Source organism: Heliangelus exortis, chromosome 7 (genome assembly GCF_036169615.1).
Source record: "Heliangelus exortis chromosome 7, bHelExo1.hap1, whole genome shotgun sequence".
Taxonomy (NCBI): domain Eukaryota; kingdom Metazoa; phylum Chordata; class Aves; order Apodiformes; family Trochilidae; genus Heliangelus; species Heliangelus exortis.
Window position 1 is genome coordinate 22,815,098 of NC_092428.1, and position 13,625 is coordinate 22,828,722.

At 39.9% G+C, this 13,625-nt stretch overlaps 1 protein-coding gene across 1 annotated transcript in view; it reads right to left on the minus strand.

The window, feature by feature from the left end:
• RET (ret proto-oncogene) overlaps positions 1–13,625 on the minus strand; it is a 77,195-nt gene that overhangs the window by 25,982 nt on the left and 37,588 nt on the right. Inside the window, exons 2-7 of the mRNA XM_071749323.1 lie at positions 9,697–9,948; positions 7,846–8,139; positions 7,126–7,367; positions 5,587–5,788; positions 4,934–5,133; positions 54–312 (exon numbers count right to left, since the gene is read on the minus strand). Coding sequence (XP_071605424.1) covers positions 54–312; positions 4,934–5,133; positions 5,587–5,788; positions 7,126–7,367; positions 7,846–8,139; positions 9,697–9,948 — 1,449 coding nt within the window. The remainder of the gene's footprint in view (positions 1–53; positions 313–4,933; positions 5,134–5,586; positions 5,789–7,125; positions 7,368–7,845; positions 8,140–9,696; positions 9,949–13,625) is intronic.

The following is a 13,625-nucleotide window of genomic DNA, read 5'->3' on the forward strand; positions in this document are numbered from 1 at the left end:
TAATGCCAGTAACTCATAAGTCATAAATAGTTGTAATTGACTCAGGTACTTACGAGTTCCTTCCAATAAAACTGTGAGGAAGGTTTTGGTATGTTTCCTGCTCTGCTTGTCTGTAGCTTGGATTGTGTATTGGATTTCCTTGCATTCAGGTCTGCGTAGCACAGAGGAATCATTGACATAAAGGCTTCCATATTTGTCTTCTCTGCCTTGAAGGATGCTGACAGCATAGCAGCTTATGTTGGGGGCCAGTAACTTGTAGGTGATACTCACACCACGGAATTTCATGCAGTTTTCGATGCAGATTTTTCCTATCTAGGCTCAAACACCAAAAAATGTATCACAGGCAAGAGAAGCAACACTCCAAAAATATTCTCTGCTTCACAAAAATATGTGAAAGAAAAGTGAACATGTTACAGAAAATTGTAGAATTGTTAAGGATGGAAAAGACTTCTAAGGTGAAGTCCAGCTGTCAACCCAACTCTACAATGCCAACAAAATCATGTCCTTAAGTGCCACATCCATATGTTTTTTTAACACCTCCAGGAATGGTGACTGCAGCACTTCCCTGGAGCCTCTTCCAGTGCCTGACCACTCTTACACTCAGTAACTTTTTCCGTGCATCTTACACAGCTCAGCATTTATCTTGAGTTTTACACATTTGATATTTTACTACCAGTGCAGTACAGGAATGCTTCAAGTGTGATTTCCTCTCAGTAAAAATGAGAGGGAAAGCATTCCCATTGTCTTCAGGCTAACAGTGGAAATGCAAAAACCCGGGACTCAGGGTTCAGTGATTTGGGAAACTCAGAGTTCAGCCCCTGCTCTGTTCCAGGCTGACCAGAAAAACTTTGTTTTTTGAGCAAACAGCTCAGTGTGCACAAAGCTGAGACTCTTTTCAAATAAGACAGAAATAGCAACTGCTAATACATAATTTTCAAAACATCACAATCATAAAGTTTCTGGCCAGCAGAATTCTCTGAAAGCCTTAAAAGGAGTAAGAACCTCCTTGTTTCCACTGGTAATTTAAAAAACATTTTAATCTAAAAATGAAAATATGTTAGTATGCTATATTTGAACCTCTGCCTGCCAGAATATCTCTGCTACAGCTCTCTTCCTTCTAAACCAACTTCAGGAACACAGCAATATTAAGCCCTGTGTCCAGTTCAGCTCCAACACAAACTGATCCAAAGCTCACTTTGGTTTTTCCATTTACAAGAGTGGGATTCGGAGCAGATCCAGAGGCATTGGCTTTCCTTGCAGAGAAAACCACAATGTGAAGGGTGGAGTGTTATTTAAGGGAACTTGGTGATGGATTATTTTCAAATGCTGCAGCTAAGATGGGTTTTCAAGTCACACCACTGCTGGTTAAAGCAAAGCTGTACATTTATATTTTAGCATTCTCATTAAAGAATGTGGAAAAAAACCCCAAACCAACACACCAGACTTTTTCTTTTTTTTTTTTACTAAATCCTTTTCCTATGAACCTGGGCTAAACTCAAAAGCATTTGGAGCTCTAGAAGCATCCTTTGTCATAGGATAGCCCCATTTCCCCTAACTTGCTCCCATTCACACCACTGACACCACTTGGCACCATTTGCTGGGATTTTTTTCTTGGTGGCTGACATGCAAAGACTATTAAAGCAATGAGAAACTGGGCCATTTCTTCCACACACTCTCCTCCCTACAGAATGCTGGGACTGGCAGGAAGAAAAAGAAGGAAACACAAGACTTCCACTGTTCATAAAGTCTGTCTAGACACCAGGTCTAGACAGGTCCTCCCAGAACCACATCATCCCAGCTTTAGTCCTGTGTTGCAACTGGCAGGTTTTCAACTGCTTACGTGGGTTTTCTTTGACTCAGGAGGAGGATGTGCCATGGCATTAACCTTAATTAAGTGGATCAAACTGTCCTTTCTGCCTGCTCTGTCTTAACTGCAAAGGGGATGGTGAAAACCCCATAAATTTGGGGTCCATGAAGAGCAGATCATCCCTAGTGCGGTGCATGGGCCAGTTTTGCTCTCTCTGTGTAATTTAAGGAGAAGCTAAAAATGCCCCATTTCAACAAGAAAAACTGGCTTTCTCCTATTGTTTGATTCCACTAGGAAAAGCCCAAGCTCAAGCTCTCTCTTAACTGCTTTCTCCAGGCACTTTTTTGATCAACAGAAATTTTCTGCAATGGGGATGGAGAAGACACCATAAATTTGGGGTCCATGAAGAGCAGATCATCCCTAGTGCAGTGCATGGGCCAGTTTTGCTCTCTCTGTGTAATTTAAGGAGAAGCTAAAAATGCCCCATTCAAAACATTTCAACAAGAAAAACTGGCTTTCTCCTATTGCTTGATTCCACTAGGAAAATCCCAGGCTTCTGACTTGGCTTTTGATGGCAGGAGTTAGCACAGCTCCCAGATGCAGCAGAGCTCACCACCAGGGGAAGGAGGCAGAAGCATCCAGTTCCTCTTTCTTATCAGAAGGGTGAAAAAGAGAGCAAGTTTAACATCAACATTTAGCAGAGGAATCTGAGAAAGGTGCATTTTGCAAGACACACAATAGTTAACACAGAACAAGGAACAGAAAAAATCCATCCTTGGAGTGCCAGAGTTTAATAAAGTCTGGCTAATGATAATGATAATGTTCCTCTTCGCTGAATTCCGGGGACATTTGGACACAGAACCTCTCTAAAAATCTCAGCTGATGTTATTCATCATTTGTCTCAGTAAATGTCAATAGAGCTTTAAGTCCTTTGATAAGTTAAATGCCACTGGGCAAGCCAGTGCTGTCAGGCCATGCTTCTGTGATCCAATTCATTTAGCTGCTCAAAGAGACAAATGGCAGCAGCCCAGCAGTTCATCATTTCTTCACGCTCTTGTGTTTTCCTTGGGGCAAAAGACACTTCAGCCTTCATATTGATTTGGCCCAGTACTTTTCCTCACTGCTCTGGCACATCACAGCTCATTATGCCAATGACTTTAATAATCTGGAGTGCTGGAGATTAAGCTGCTGCCAGTGACTTGTGCTCCAAGCTGAGTATATCCAGCCTCAGGAATAAATGGGTGAACCTAACTGATGGAGAGAATCTCCAGAACCAAGAGGAGTTTTGCATTTTGCTGGTCAAGAATCAGAATTTTAAAAATCTCTTTGTGAGTTTGTGTTTAGGAAGCACGAAGAGAGATCTCACCCCACAGACTTAGGAGTCCTTTTCCAAAAACTCTTTTCCCAGCTACTACTGCCAGTCAGTGAAACTGGTTCCCACTAACTTCCCCAGTTAGTGGGAAGCACCATTGTTGCCAGAAACCCTAGAATTCCCTTTTAGAATTTTATTTTTACTGTCCTAACAACACACAAACCCATCAGCTTTCAAAGCTAACTGGTTGGGGGTGGGGGTTTGTTTTGTTTTGCACTCTGGAACTAGAAAACCATATATTCCCAGACCTCAAATAAATGCTTACAGGCAATCTAGGGTGTGCACAGATAAATATGGTTTAACCAATTTTAAATTGGAATTTATCCATTCATAGTGTTATTGCATACATACAATTATATGTAAAATGTTTGTGTATATAAACATGTGCACAGAGAAATCAACAGATATTCATACACACCTAACATTTAAGTTTTACTCCCTTTTTTAAACTTACAGTCATGATGTGACATATGTCCTGTTGGGGCTCGTTTCTAGATACTAAGAGCATCTCACACACCTATTCTGTTCTTTCTTTTAGGAGAAAACCCCCACTGGTTTCACCCAATTTCCAGGCAAGAGTTTTTTACACCACTGAGAATAAATCTGTCACAATCTGGTGCTACAAAAAAACCAAACCTAAGACGTAAAATATGAATTAAAAAGGCACAGAGTATGCTCTGAAGTTTCTAATGAATGGCAAATGTAAATGTTGCAGCCACAAGACATCCAAAATGTCGTGAAGAAGCAGCTTTTTGTAGTGAGCTCACTGTCTGCACATGCTTGGTATCTTTTTCTTATTTAGGATATTTAGTGCAGACTATGGGTAAAATGTCCCTTGACTAAGCTGTAGCATTTTCATTGGTCCTGTTATGCTATATCCTGACAGCCACAGGGTACAGAACATTTCACTGCATGAAATATATGAACATATGGTATATCTGACTTTCCTTTTTCTTTCTTTTTACAGTTATCCAGAGGCTTAAAGATTACTAAAACTGTTTTTTTTCCTTTTAAGTCTTCTAATGAATTGGTCTTCTCTGCAATTGGGGTGATCATATTTTCATCTCAATCATCCTCTAGGTTAAAAATACAGATGCACTTTTAGAGCTACATTTAGTTATCAGGTATTATTTCCAGCAGCTCCTCCAAAATGGTTCATCACTTGTTTTTGATATTCGTTTCCATAACATTAATTAAATTGAACTAGTTCCTTATTAGTGTACGTGTTCCACAGGAATTACATTGTAATTTCCATCTGATTTATGTCAACCTGTTAGAAAGTGTTTCTGGAAGGCAATATTAATGGCAGTGGTGGTAATTAAGCCAAAATGAGGGTTAAATAAGGAAACACATTAATTACTAACTAGCCATTACTTAGAGAAAAGCCATTAACATATTGGAATATATAGATCTGGGCCAGTTTCTTTCCCAGTTACTTGTGATTCAGTCATTCAAGGTAACAAAACCTCCTGTCTCTGTTTCACTGAATCAGCTGGGTTGAAAGGGACCTCTGAAATCATCAAGTCCAACCCTTATTTCTCTCTAATTATTTCATGTGTAGCCCCAATTCTGTTGATGTGTGATGGGAAAGCAAGTGCCCAGCCTGCCCACTCCCCACCCAGACAGAATCTCACTGACACCACATTTTTCACTGATTCCACTAAAACCAGCTACAACCACCACTTCCATGGACCTCACCCCAGTGATCTACCTCCTAATCTCTGTGAGTGATAAATGATAAGAACAGTTCTTACCTGTGCAAAGCGCTCAGCATTTCTGTTCACTGTGAACTGGTAAGTGATGTTGGGAAACTGGATGCTGACTGGGAGGATGGAGACATTGAAATGAAGCATCACTGATCTTCTTGGCCCGTGAAATTCTGTGTCATTCACCAAAACATCCAATGGGAAGGAACGATGCTCTGTGACTGAAATACTTTTATTCAGTACCAGTTCTGCAAAGGAAAAGGTTAATTTATTACCGACCCACATAATCTGCAAATTTATATTTTGATACTGCAATCCCAACAAAATCATATATATTGAAGTTATTCCTAAATGGAAACAGAGGGTGAGTTAAACATGAAAATACGCTCTTATGAGCTAAACTCCATAATTCAAGTTATTTGGAGAGGTTCTCTTCCTTTCTACCAACCATGCTGAGAACCCTTTGATCAGAACCTCTTGCTTATCAGGATATGAAACATCATCCCCTATGCTACCTAACCCAGAAAGGCACAAGCTCTTATTTTCTCCATATGTTTTTAAAACTCTTAACTTTTAAAGAAGTTAGGCATTTGCTTAGCTTGAAATTCCTCAGATTTCTTTGGATCAACATTTACAAAATGCTTAGAAAAGCTCAATTACTAACAAACAACTTCTCCTTTATTTGAAGAAAGAGACCTTACTGTACTCATGTTGAGTTCCCCTCACTTGGCTGCCATTTGGGCTGAAGTGGATTTCATCAAAGATGTGCTCTACCCAAAATGTTTCACTTATCCAGGGATCATCAGTAATGATGGTTCCTGTGTATTTCTTTCTGCTGCTTTCCAGGGGATAAATAGGTGTCGTGTCTGCATCATACACGGTCAGAGCTGCAAGGACAGTTCCCTAGGAGGAAATAAAAAATGACATTGCCCAATGACCTGAAGCTTTCTTCGTTTGGGAGATTGAAATATTGGTCAAATAAAACCTTACAACTTTCACTTGAGCCCATTTCCATTCAAACCCATTTTACAGCTTTAGGTTACTACTGTTTCACACCTATTTGCATCTGCATTAGAAACACAAAAGATGGATGTGAAAAGGGACTTGTCATATAATCATATTTGAGTCTAAATTCAGTGCTAAACTTCTGAGGTAGGAAATGAGTGCATGTGCACTTGAGTTTTCATTTTTGAAAAGCAATGTCATTCTACAATACTACTAAAAAAATCAGGTAAGCAACATGCACGCTTAAGAGGCATGAGATACATTCAGACAGGTCAGACTAATTTCAAAGGGAATAAATTAATTCATAAAACAGCTTTACGAGACCTTCACTTTGTGTCATCCACAGCTCAACAAAACTCCCAAATCTCAACATTTTCAAAAGTGAAAAAGCATTTACTCTATGGCCAATGATTGTCTCTTGTCAACACACGTTCAAGTCGGGAGGTGGCAGCAAACTCCCAAAATCATCCTTTTCCCTTCCTGACAGCGATAGGAGCAAAACACACTTTGAAGAAAAATACCAGTAAAAAAACCCTGCTGTTAAGAAAAATAAGTCCTCTTAATGAAAAAATACATCGTTTAGGCCTAAAGAAATGCCTTCAATAAAAAAATGACTTATCAAGGGCTCTTGCTCTGGTGGGAAGAGGCCACTGGTGTTCTGCTCCAGTGAAGCAAGGGGTATGCACAAGGATACCCAGGGGTTGGGGTTCAGAAATCTTGAAAGACCACGTTGGGGTGGGATGGGAAAAGTGGGAGGGCAAGCAAGATTCTGGAACTCTCCTTTAACAGCCTGACACCAGAAACTTTAATACTTTTGCAAGTGCAATGTGTGTCTGCAGGAGAGAACAGCTTCTCCTGAAGTTCTGTTACTGGTACAGCCTCCTCATGTTCTGAATGGAGTTTTGATATCTTAAATGTGAAGAATATACAGATTGTTGCTGTAACAACAATCAATTTTAGTCTCCTGGGGGAGGCAATCCTGTAACAACCACAGAGCAGAGCTCAGCCTGGGGAGATGGAGTGATCTGGACCACAGCTTCAGCAATGGTTCCATCCTGATCCTGGGATCTGTTCCCATTCCCTTACACTGTTTATATCCTGCCCCAAACTATTGGTAACTTGCAGTCTGAGTAAGAGCTCACTGTGTGGTCATGTCCTTGACCATCAGACCCAAAGCATGGCACTTCCAAGCCCACCCATCCCTACTTCAGGGACGAGATGAAGGAGCAGGTTACCTCTTTCCTGTTGAACTCCACGACAGCATCTGCAGTGTCAGTGCCATTGGGAAGGAAGGGAGGGGAATCATCTTCATCTAAGACATTGACCAGGAAGGGCACCTCCACCTGCATCTCCCTGGAGCCCTCTCTCACAGTGCACTTGGCAATCAGCTCGTATCTCTCTCTCTCTTCTCGATCCAAGCGCTGGGTCACACTGATGCCAGTGGTGTTCTCGTTGTATTTGAAGGGCAAACCTTCAGCTGGAAAACACAGGCACAGTGTGAACTTGGACAATCACCTCCCAGGATAGGACTCTTGATACTTTTCCCTCTCACAATCCAATAAATCCATCCGGATATCGTGACTGCATGATAAAAGGCAGCCTTGGAAGTCACCCAGGCTAAAGTTGTGGAGCTATACTAGGAAGACAGAAAATATGGGATTGATGGGAAGATCCTACAGTCTAAAAGCAGCATAGTTTAAAGCTCAGGATATTCCCAATCTGCTCTCAGCAGGTGCAAACTTCTAAAAGCAGTATTTTCCCTGGGGAAGGAGATAGCTCTCTTTCCCCTCTATATCCCCTCTCTTTTCTCCTCTATATATCTCAAAGGCAAAACCTTCAGGCTCAATTCACATTTGCAACAGAATTTCCTTGATCATATCAGTCCAAAAGATCTACTACATGAGAGACCTTAACAGTGCAGATGTTTATTGCTGGTGGTTCAGTTCCAGTCTTACCTGCCAGCAGTTTGTAGGAAAGGCTGAGATTCTGACACAGATGATGAACTGAGGGTAACTGGAGCTGGTAAAACGTGCCTGGTGGTTTGTTCTCTTCGATGTGAAAGGAGAGATCCATTTCTGTGAAGCAAAGCTGCCTTGCTGTCAGGGAACTGCAGGATGGTGCAGTAGCATTGATCAAGGAGAGGACGACTGTGGTGCGTGTGGCAGAGTCACATTCCTTCTCTTGGAAAGGGTGGGATGAAAGGAAGACATACAACATCACCTTTGATAATGGCATCCAGCTTCCTACAGCTTCAGAGAAAAAATGCACCAGAGGATATATTTTATAGATGACGAGCCAACATTTCTTCTACCCACTTTGTTCTCTACTCCATTATCCCACAAAACAGCCATAGATAATCTTAATAACCCCAGTAAGCCAAATAACTATAGATGTCACCACCAAATCCACTTTGTAGAACCTCACAGAATGGTTTCTAACTGGAAGACACTAACACAAGGCAGATCATTATTAGTAATCAGCTTTTTGATAGAAACAATTTTTAGAAGGGCTAAAGTGGAGTGGCAGTAGGGAAAAAAGAGTGCACAAAGTGGCAACAGATATTCAGGATAGAGCCACAACAACTACAAACTGTAATTTAAGTCCCAGCATTCTGATAGTTTACACCAGTGCAGGATATAGGCCAAATTATTTTTATTTAGAGGACAAATTGCTTCATCATTTCAAAATATACTCAAAAAATAACAGAGAAGGTAAAATCAACCTCTGGCATTTACTAATAAACGCTCAAGCCTTAATTATTTTGATTACCTTGGTTTGACTACAGAGAGACTAATAGCATCTCTGCAGTAGATCTGATCTACTTGAAAAGATGCTCTAGGTCACTTTTGATCTGTATGAACAAAAGAAGACTCTCAAGTTCTGGATATGTATTTGTAACTGAACAAAAGAAGGCAGCTATCTGCTATTCATGAACCAAAAAACGCAGCAAAAATGGGTGAGATATCAAGGACTGAAAAATAAAGCAGTAAGTGTCTGAAGATGAACATTTAAACATCAAGGCACCCAAGCCAAAGGGCAGTGTTGATATATGGCTCTTACAAACTCAAGACAGTTACTACAGACTCTCCAGCAGCAGAATTTCTGCACCTGATCCCAGTGGTGTGCCATTAACTCCTCACCCATTTCCTCCTCCACCATCTAATGAGCCCTAATTTCCTCAGAGATCAAAATCACCAGAACTAATTTACTGCTAAAGCATAAAAGAAGAGGGGAAAAAAAAAACAAAAAAACCCCAAACCTCAGAGATAATTCATTTCTATAGTTCAATAGTAACCTTTAAGAAAGCCAAATCTCAAGAGAGGGAAAGAGGCACCACTTGAACCATTTCTTCCAGGAGCTGTTTGGTGTTGGATGCAAATGTGCTTTGTGAATCCTTGTTACTGGGGTACAAGGACAACTCATGGAACAGTCTGAACTAATCTAACTGGGCAACAAGCACCCAGTACAACTGGCTTAATTTATATCAGTAAACAAACAAACTGCAAATCTCAAAGTAAAGCTGTGATTTATATAGCTGTGGAGGAAAAATATTGCAAGTAAAGCAACTTTCCCACCATCCTGGAGTCCACAGCATCAGCAATTGGATCTGTCCCAGGGCAGTGTTTGCTTTGGCATAGGGTTCCCTGCATTTGCTGTGGGTTTTGCTGGGTCTGGTTCCTCATTCTAAAAGGGCAGATGTGTTTTTCCCAAATGTGATGCTCACAGACTGACGGATAAATCTCATCATCTGAATGTCCTTTAACAACAGATAGTCCAACAAAGAAAGCAAATCCTCTCATACTTACACAGCATGTTAAAGTCTTCTCTATCCAGGCTTTTGCTGAGGTAGAGAAGTCCTGTTTTTTCTCTGATTTGAAACCAATGATTTTCATGGGATCTTGCTCGAGAAATGACGAGATTCTGGCAGAGGTGGAAATAGGGCACTTCCCCATGTGAATCCCTCAAGGCATGGATGCGCAGGAGGGGGGTACCTGCTGGCTGATCTATGTAGACATTCTCTGAGTACTCTTTCCTGGGGAAGTAGAGACCAAAGGAAGCTGCAAAAGAAGGCACACAAGAGGAGAAGTGCTCCCAGTTAAATGAATTTTTGCACTGGTATTTTCCTAAGCAACGCGTTTCCAAAGGCTTCGTTTTCTAAGAATTAAAGAAGCATTTAAAAAGCTGGGGAAAAAAATCAGATCCTCATCTGATGTAAATAAATACAGTTTACTGCATTTAAATCAGGGGCACAGTCACCCAAAACTTGGCCTGTAATTTATGTTCAAGTTACAAACTCATCAGCTTTTTAAAAGCAAAACTTCTTTGCTGTAAACACGGCCCAGTTTTAAGCAGAGAGCTTAATGAGGCTCTGCTTGCTCTTAAGTTCATATCTGGAGCTTTCAGCTGAAATTCCATTATCTCACAGATTATGCTCAAAGCAGGAAAAAACATTTGATGAAAACACACACCTTAAAAGCCTAAACACACTCCCTTGTTGTGAGAAAACACAAATATATAACAATGGCTCACACTTTTCCTGGCATTACAAAAGCCCTCTCTTACACAGGAGTCCATCTAAGCCTTTGTGAACAGGCCAGTGTGTTACTTTCAATACAGAAATGGGAGTTGTTTAAATAAAATTGATATCAAAATATTATAAGTATTTTAAATATCACAGATGGGAAAGCTGAGAACTGAACTGTCTGAAGCAAGGAGGAAAATGTACATTCCTTTTTAATACAATGGCTGTCAATGTCCCATTCTTCTCCAGTTCTTTCCCCTGCACCCCTGTGCACTGAAATACTGGAGCTGTCTCTGTTGTACTTCACCTGCACTGGCATACAAGAGATCACTTGCATATTGACAAATTTTGCATCATTTAATCTGATTTAATAAGGAGTAAGGCACAGAAAAGGCTCACCCATCTCCTGAACAAAGGAAAATAATAACAATTTCCATATGTTTCTAATACAGGACTATTTTAGCTTAAACCAAGCCAGATAACCTGGAAACGATGTCAATACAGCAGTAAAATTAGGCATATAATGCCAAAACATCTTCAACACAGCATCAGGCTATAACAGGTCTTTATTTTTTTATTATTATTGAATCCATACACTGTTCTCCTAAAGAGAGAGGACCACAAACAAGCTATAAACAAGAGACCTCTAATTTCATTTGGAAATACCACAGAAACCACTGTACCTTGCAGTGATTAATGGCATCATCAGTATCCCTGGATGCAATTACATCCCTGAGATTTACAGAGGATCATTACTTTTTCTACTTATAATATATGAAGAAAGTGATAAAGTAATACGGTGGGTGAATTAATTCCAAACTAATTAATTCAAAGGTAAGCCAACAATAATATTTTTAAGAGTTTTAGAAAAGCAGTTACTCGTCATGTCCCCTATCTAGAAGAAAAATACTACTTTTGTTTCTGTTGCTATCACCATCTGTTTTGTAAAACTCCTAAGCATTCATAATAAATTCAAAATATTTTTCCCCATCCCTCTTTGTTGTCTTTTTTGAAGTCCAGGAAAGCCTAATGAATACACAGTGCTAAAGTCCACAACAACTGGTTCATTAATTAGAGGTATAAGATGATATCTAAATAGCAAGCCCAGCCTCAGTGTAAGCAAATAAATTTTTCCTCTATAAAATCTTGATTCTAGAATTATGAAAACCTGGTGCCTAGGACCAAAAAGTGAATTTTAACCCACTGATGCATAAAATGAGGGTTACACAGCACAGAGGAACATGGACTTACATCCTTATTTCTAAGACTGGGGTGAACTGTTCTGATGTGAGTGATCCTGTGGGGTCACCCCCACAAACACAGCACATGGTGCAAGAACACAACATCATCTCCAGTAAAAAGGGTGCACAGAAAGGAGAGCAGACACAAACAATGTGGATGGGTATAGTGTGAGACTGGAAAAGGCAAGAATAGGAAAAATCAGGTCTGAAACTGCACACAACTACACCTCAGCAGAGGTCAGCATCCTGACTCCTGTGTGTTTGAAAGAAAAAGTTACTACTTATGCAACAGCCTCTCTGAAATTCTTTGGCATCAGGTCACAGATCTCACCATTCTCAGAAAAAAAAAGAGGAAAAAATCTGTAATACAAAATGTTTATTTTGTCTTTGACAACAGGAATACAAAACAATGCTTTGTATTTCGAAGAGAGAGAAGGATTCCTTCATAAAATTTAGAAGCTGCATTACTAATCAGCCAGAAATGTTTTTCAAAAATATAAAAGCCACTTTAAGAAATTATGAAAAGCCACTGGAAGAAATTTAAGTACATGCATAATGTTTTTCTCCCTTATTCAGAACTAAAAGATGATTAAACTAAATTGTGTCCATCAAAATGTTCTGTATTAACCACGGGACCTAAGGACAGTTTTAAGTGATGCCTGTGGATATGATTTTACCAATAAAATAAAATTTTAAAAATACTGATTTAGCCATGTAACAAGATTCCCAGTGCTGCTGATTTTGCAATTACTGGGATTTTTGTAAAGTGATTTGTGTTGCTCTCTAACTCCATTCCAAGCACTGAGATGAGAAGTATCCAACAGACTGCCCAGGTCACAACCACCCTCTGTGTGTAAATCTTTGGAAGCTGATTTTGAAGGAGACCTTTGAAGTAGAAACCCAGCACCCACTTCTCTGAGCTGCCTTCATTCCTTTAAGCCCTACTAAGTTAAAACAAGATTCAATAAACTTGCCATCTGGCAACTATGGTGCAGGAGTAAGAGGTTCTAATGCTGGCCACACTTCCTTGTGTCCTGGAAATAAATAAAAAAAAAAAATAAATCAATTTCTAAGGACTTGTGCAAGTTTACTATGGAAGCCAGATGGAGTTTTTATTGAATCTGCAATTTAAATAAAGAGGAATTGAGATGGCTGAGCTCAAAACTGATGGATAAAGTGTTTCTGCTAAGGAATCAGAGAAGTATTTCACATCACAACCTTGAAATACACCCCTAGAAGGTTGTGCTCCGTAAGATACACGAGGAAAGAGAGATAGCAAGTGAGAGAGAGAGTTACTGAAATATTTCTGAGTCTCTGAACTCTCCTCCACTCTACAATCAGTGCAGAAAATGTGGCAGCCTCTGATGGATGGGCAGTATTATGTGATAATAGCATATCAGTAACATCCAGAAGAGAAAGGTGATCATGTTTAAGCAGACCTAATGCTCCTGACTAAGAGCTCCTACAGGAAATAGATGCAGTTATGACAGCAGTTTTCCAGCTCAGGGAGGGAAAGCAGATAAAGTGAGAGTGGAGAAATGAGATTATATATTCTTTGAAGCCTTCGTGATTGCCTTTTGAAATAAAGCCATTTTTCACGTGGCTTTTTCCAGTCCTGAATGACTAGCTAAATAAAGCTAGTTTTGATGCAAATTGTTTGGGTTTTGTGCAAAATTTGTTGTAGAAAACTTTGTATGTTTTTAGTGCTTTCTGTGCTTGAGTAGCACTGGGGGACTTACTCTTCATGAAGACTGTATAGTAACACTATAGTAACACTATACTCTGCCCATCAACTACGACGACAAAAAAGGCATAATTTAACTTTTTAGTCACAAAATTAAGTGGCATGACTTTTTTGTTAGAGTAGAGGAAGACCTTAAGACATTCTCCCAAACAATGCTTCCAACCATCTCCCAAAGTGCCCCAGCAGACCTCAGAAAACCTGAACTATCCCAGACACAAGACCTGCTCT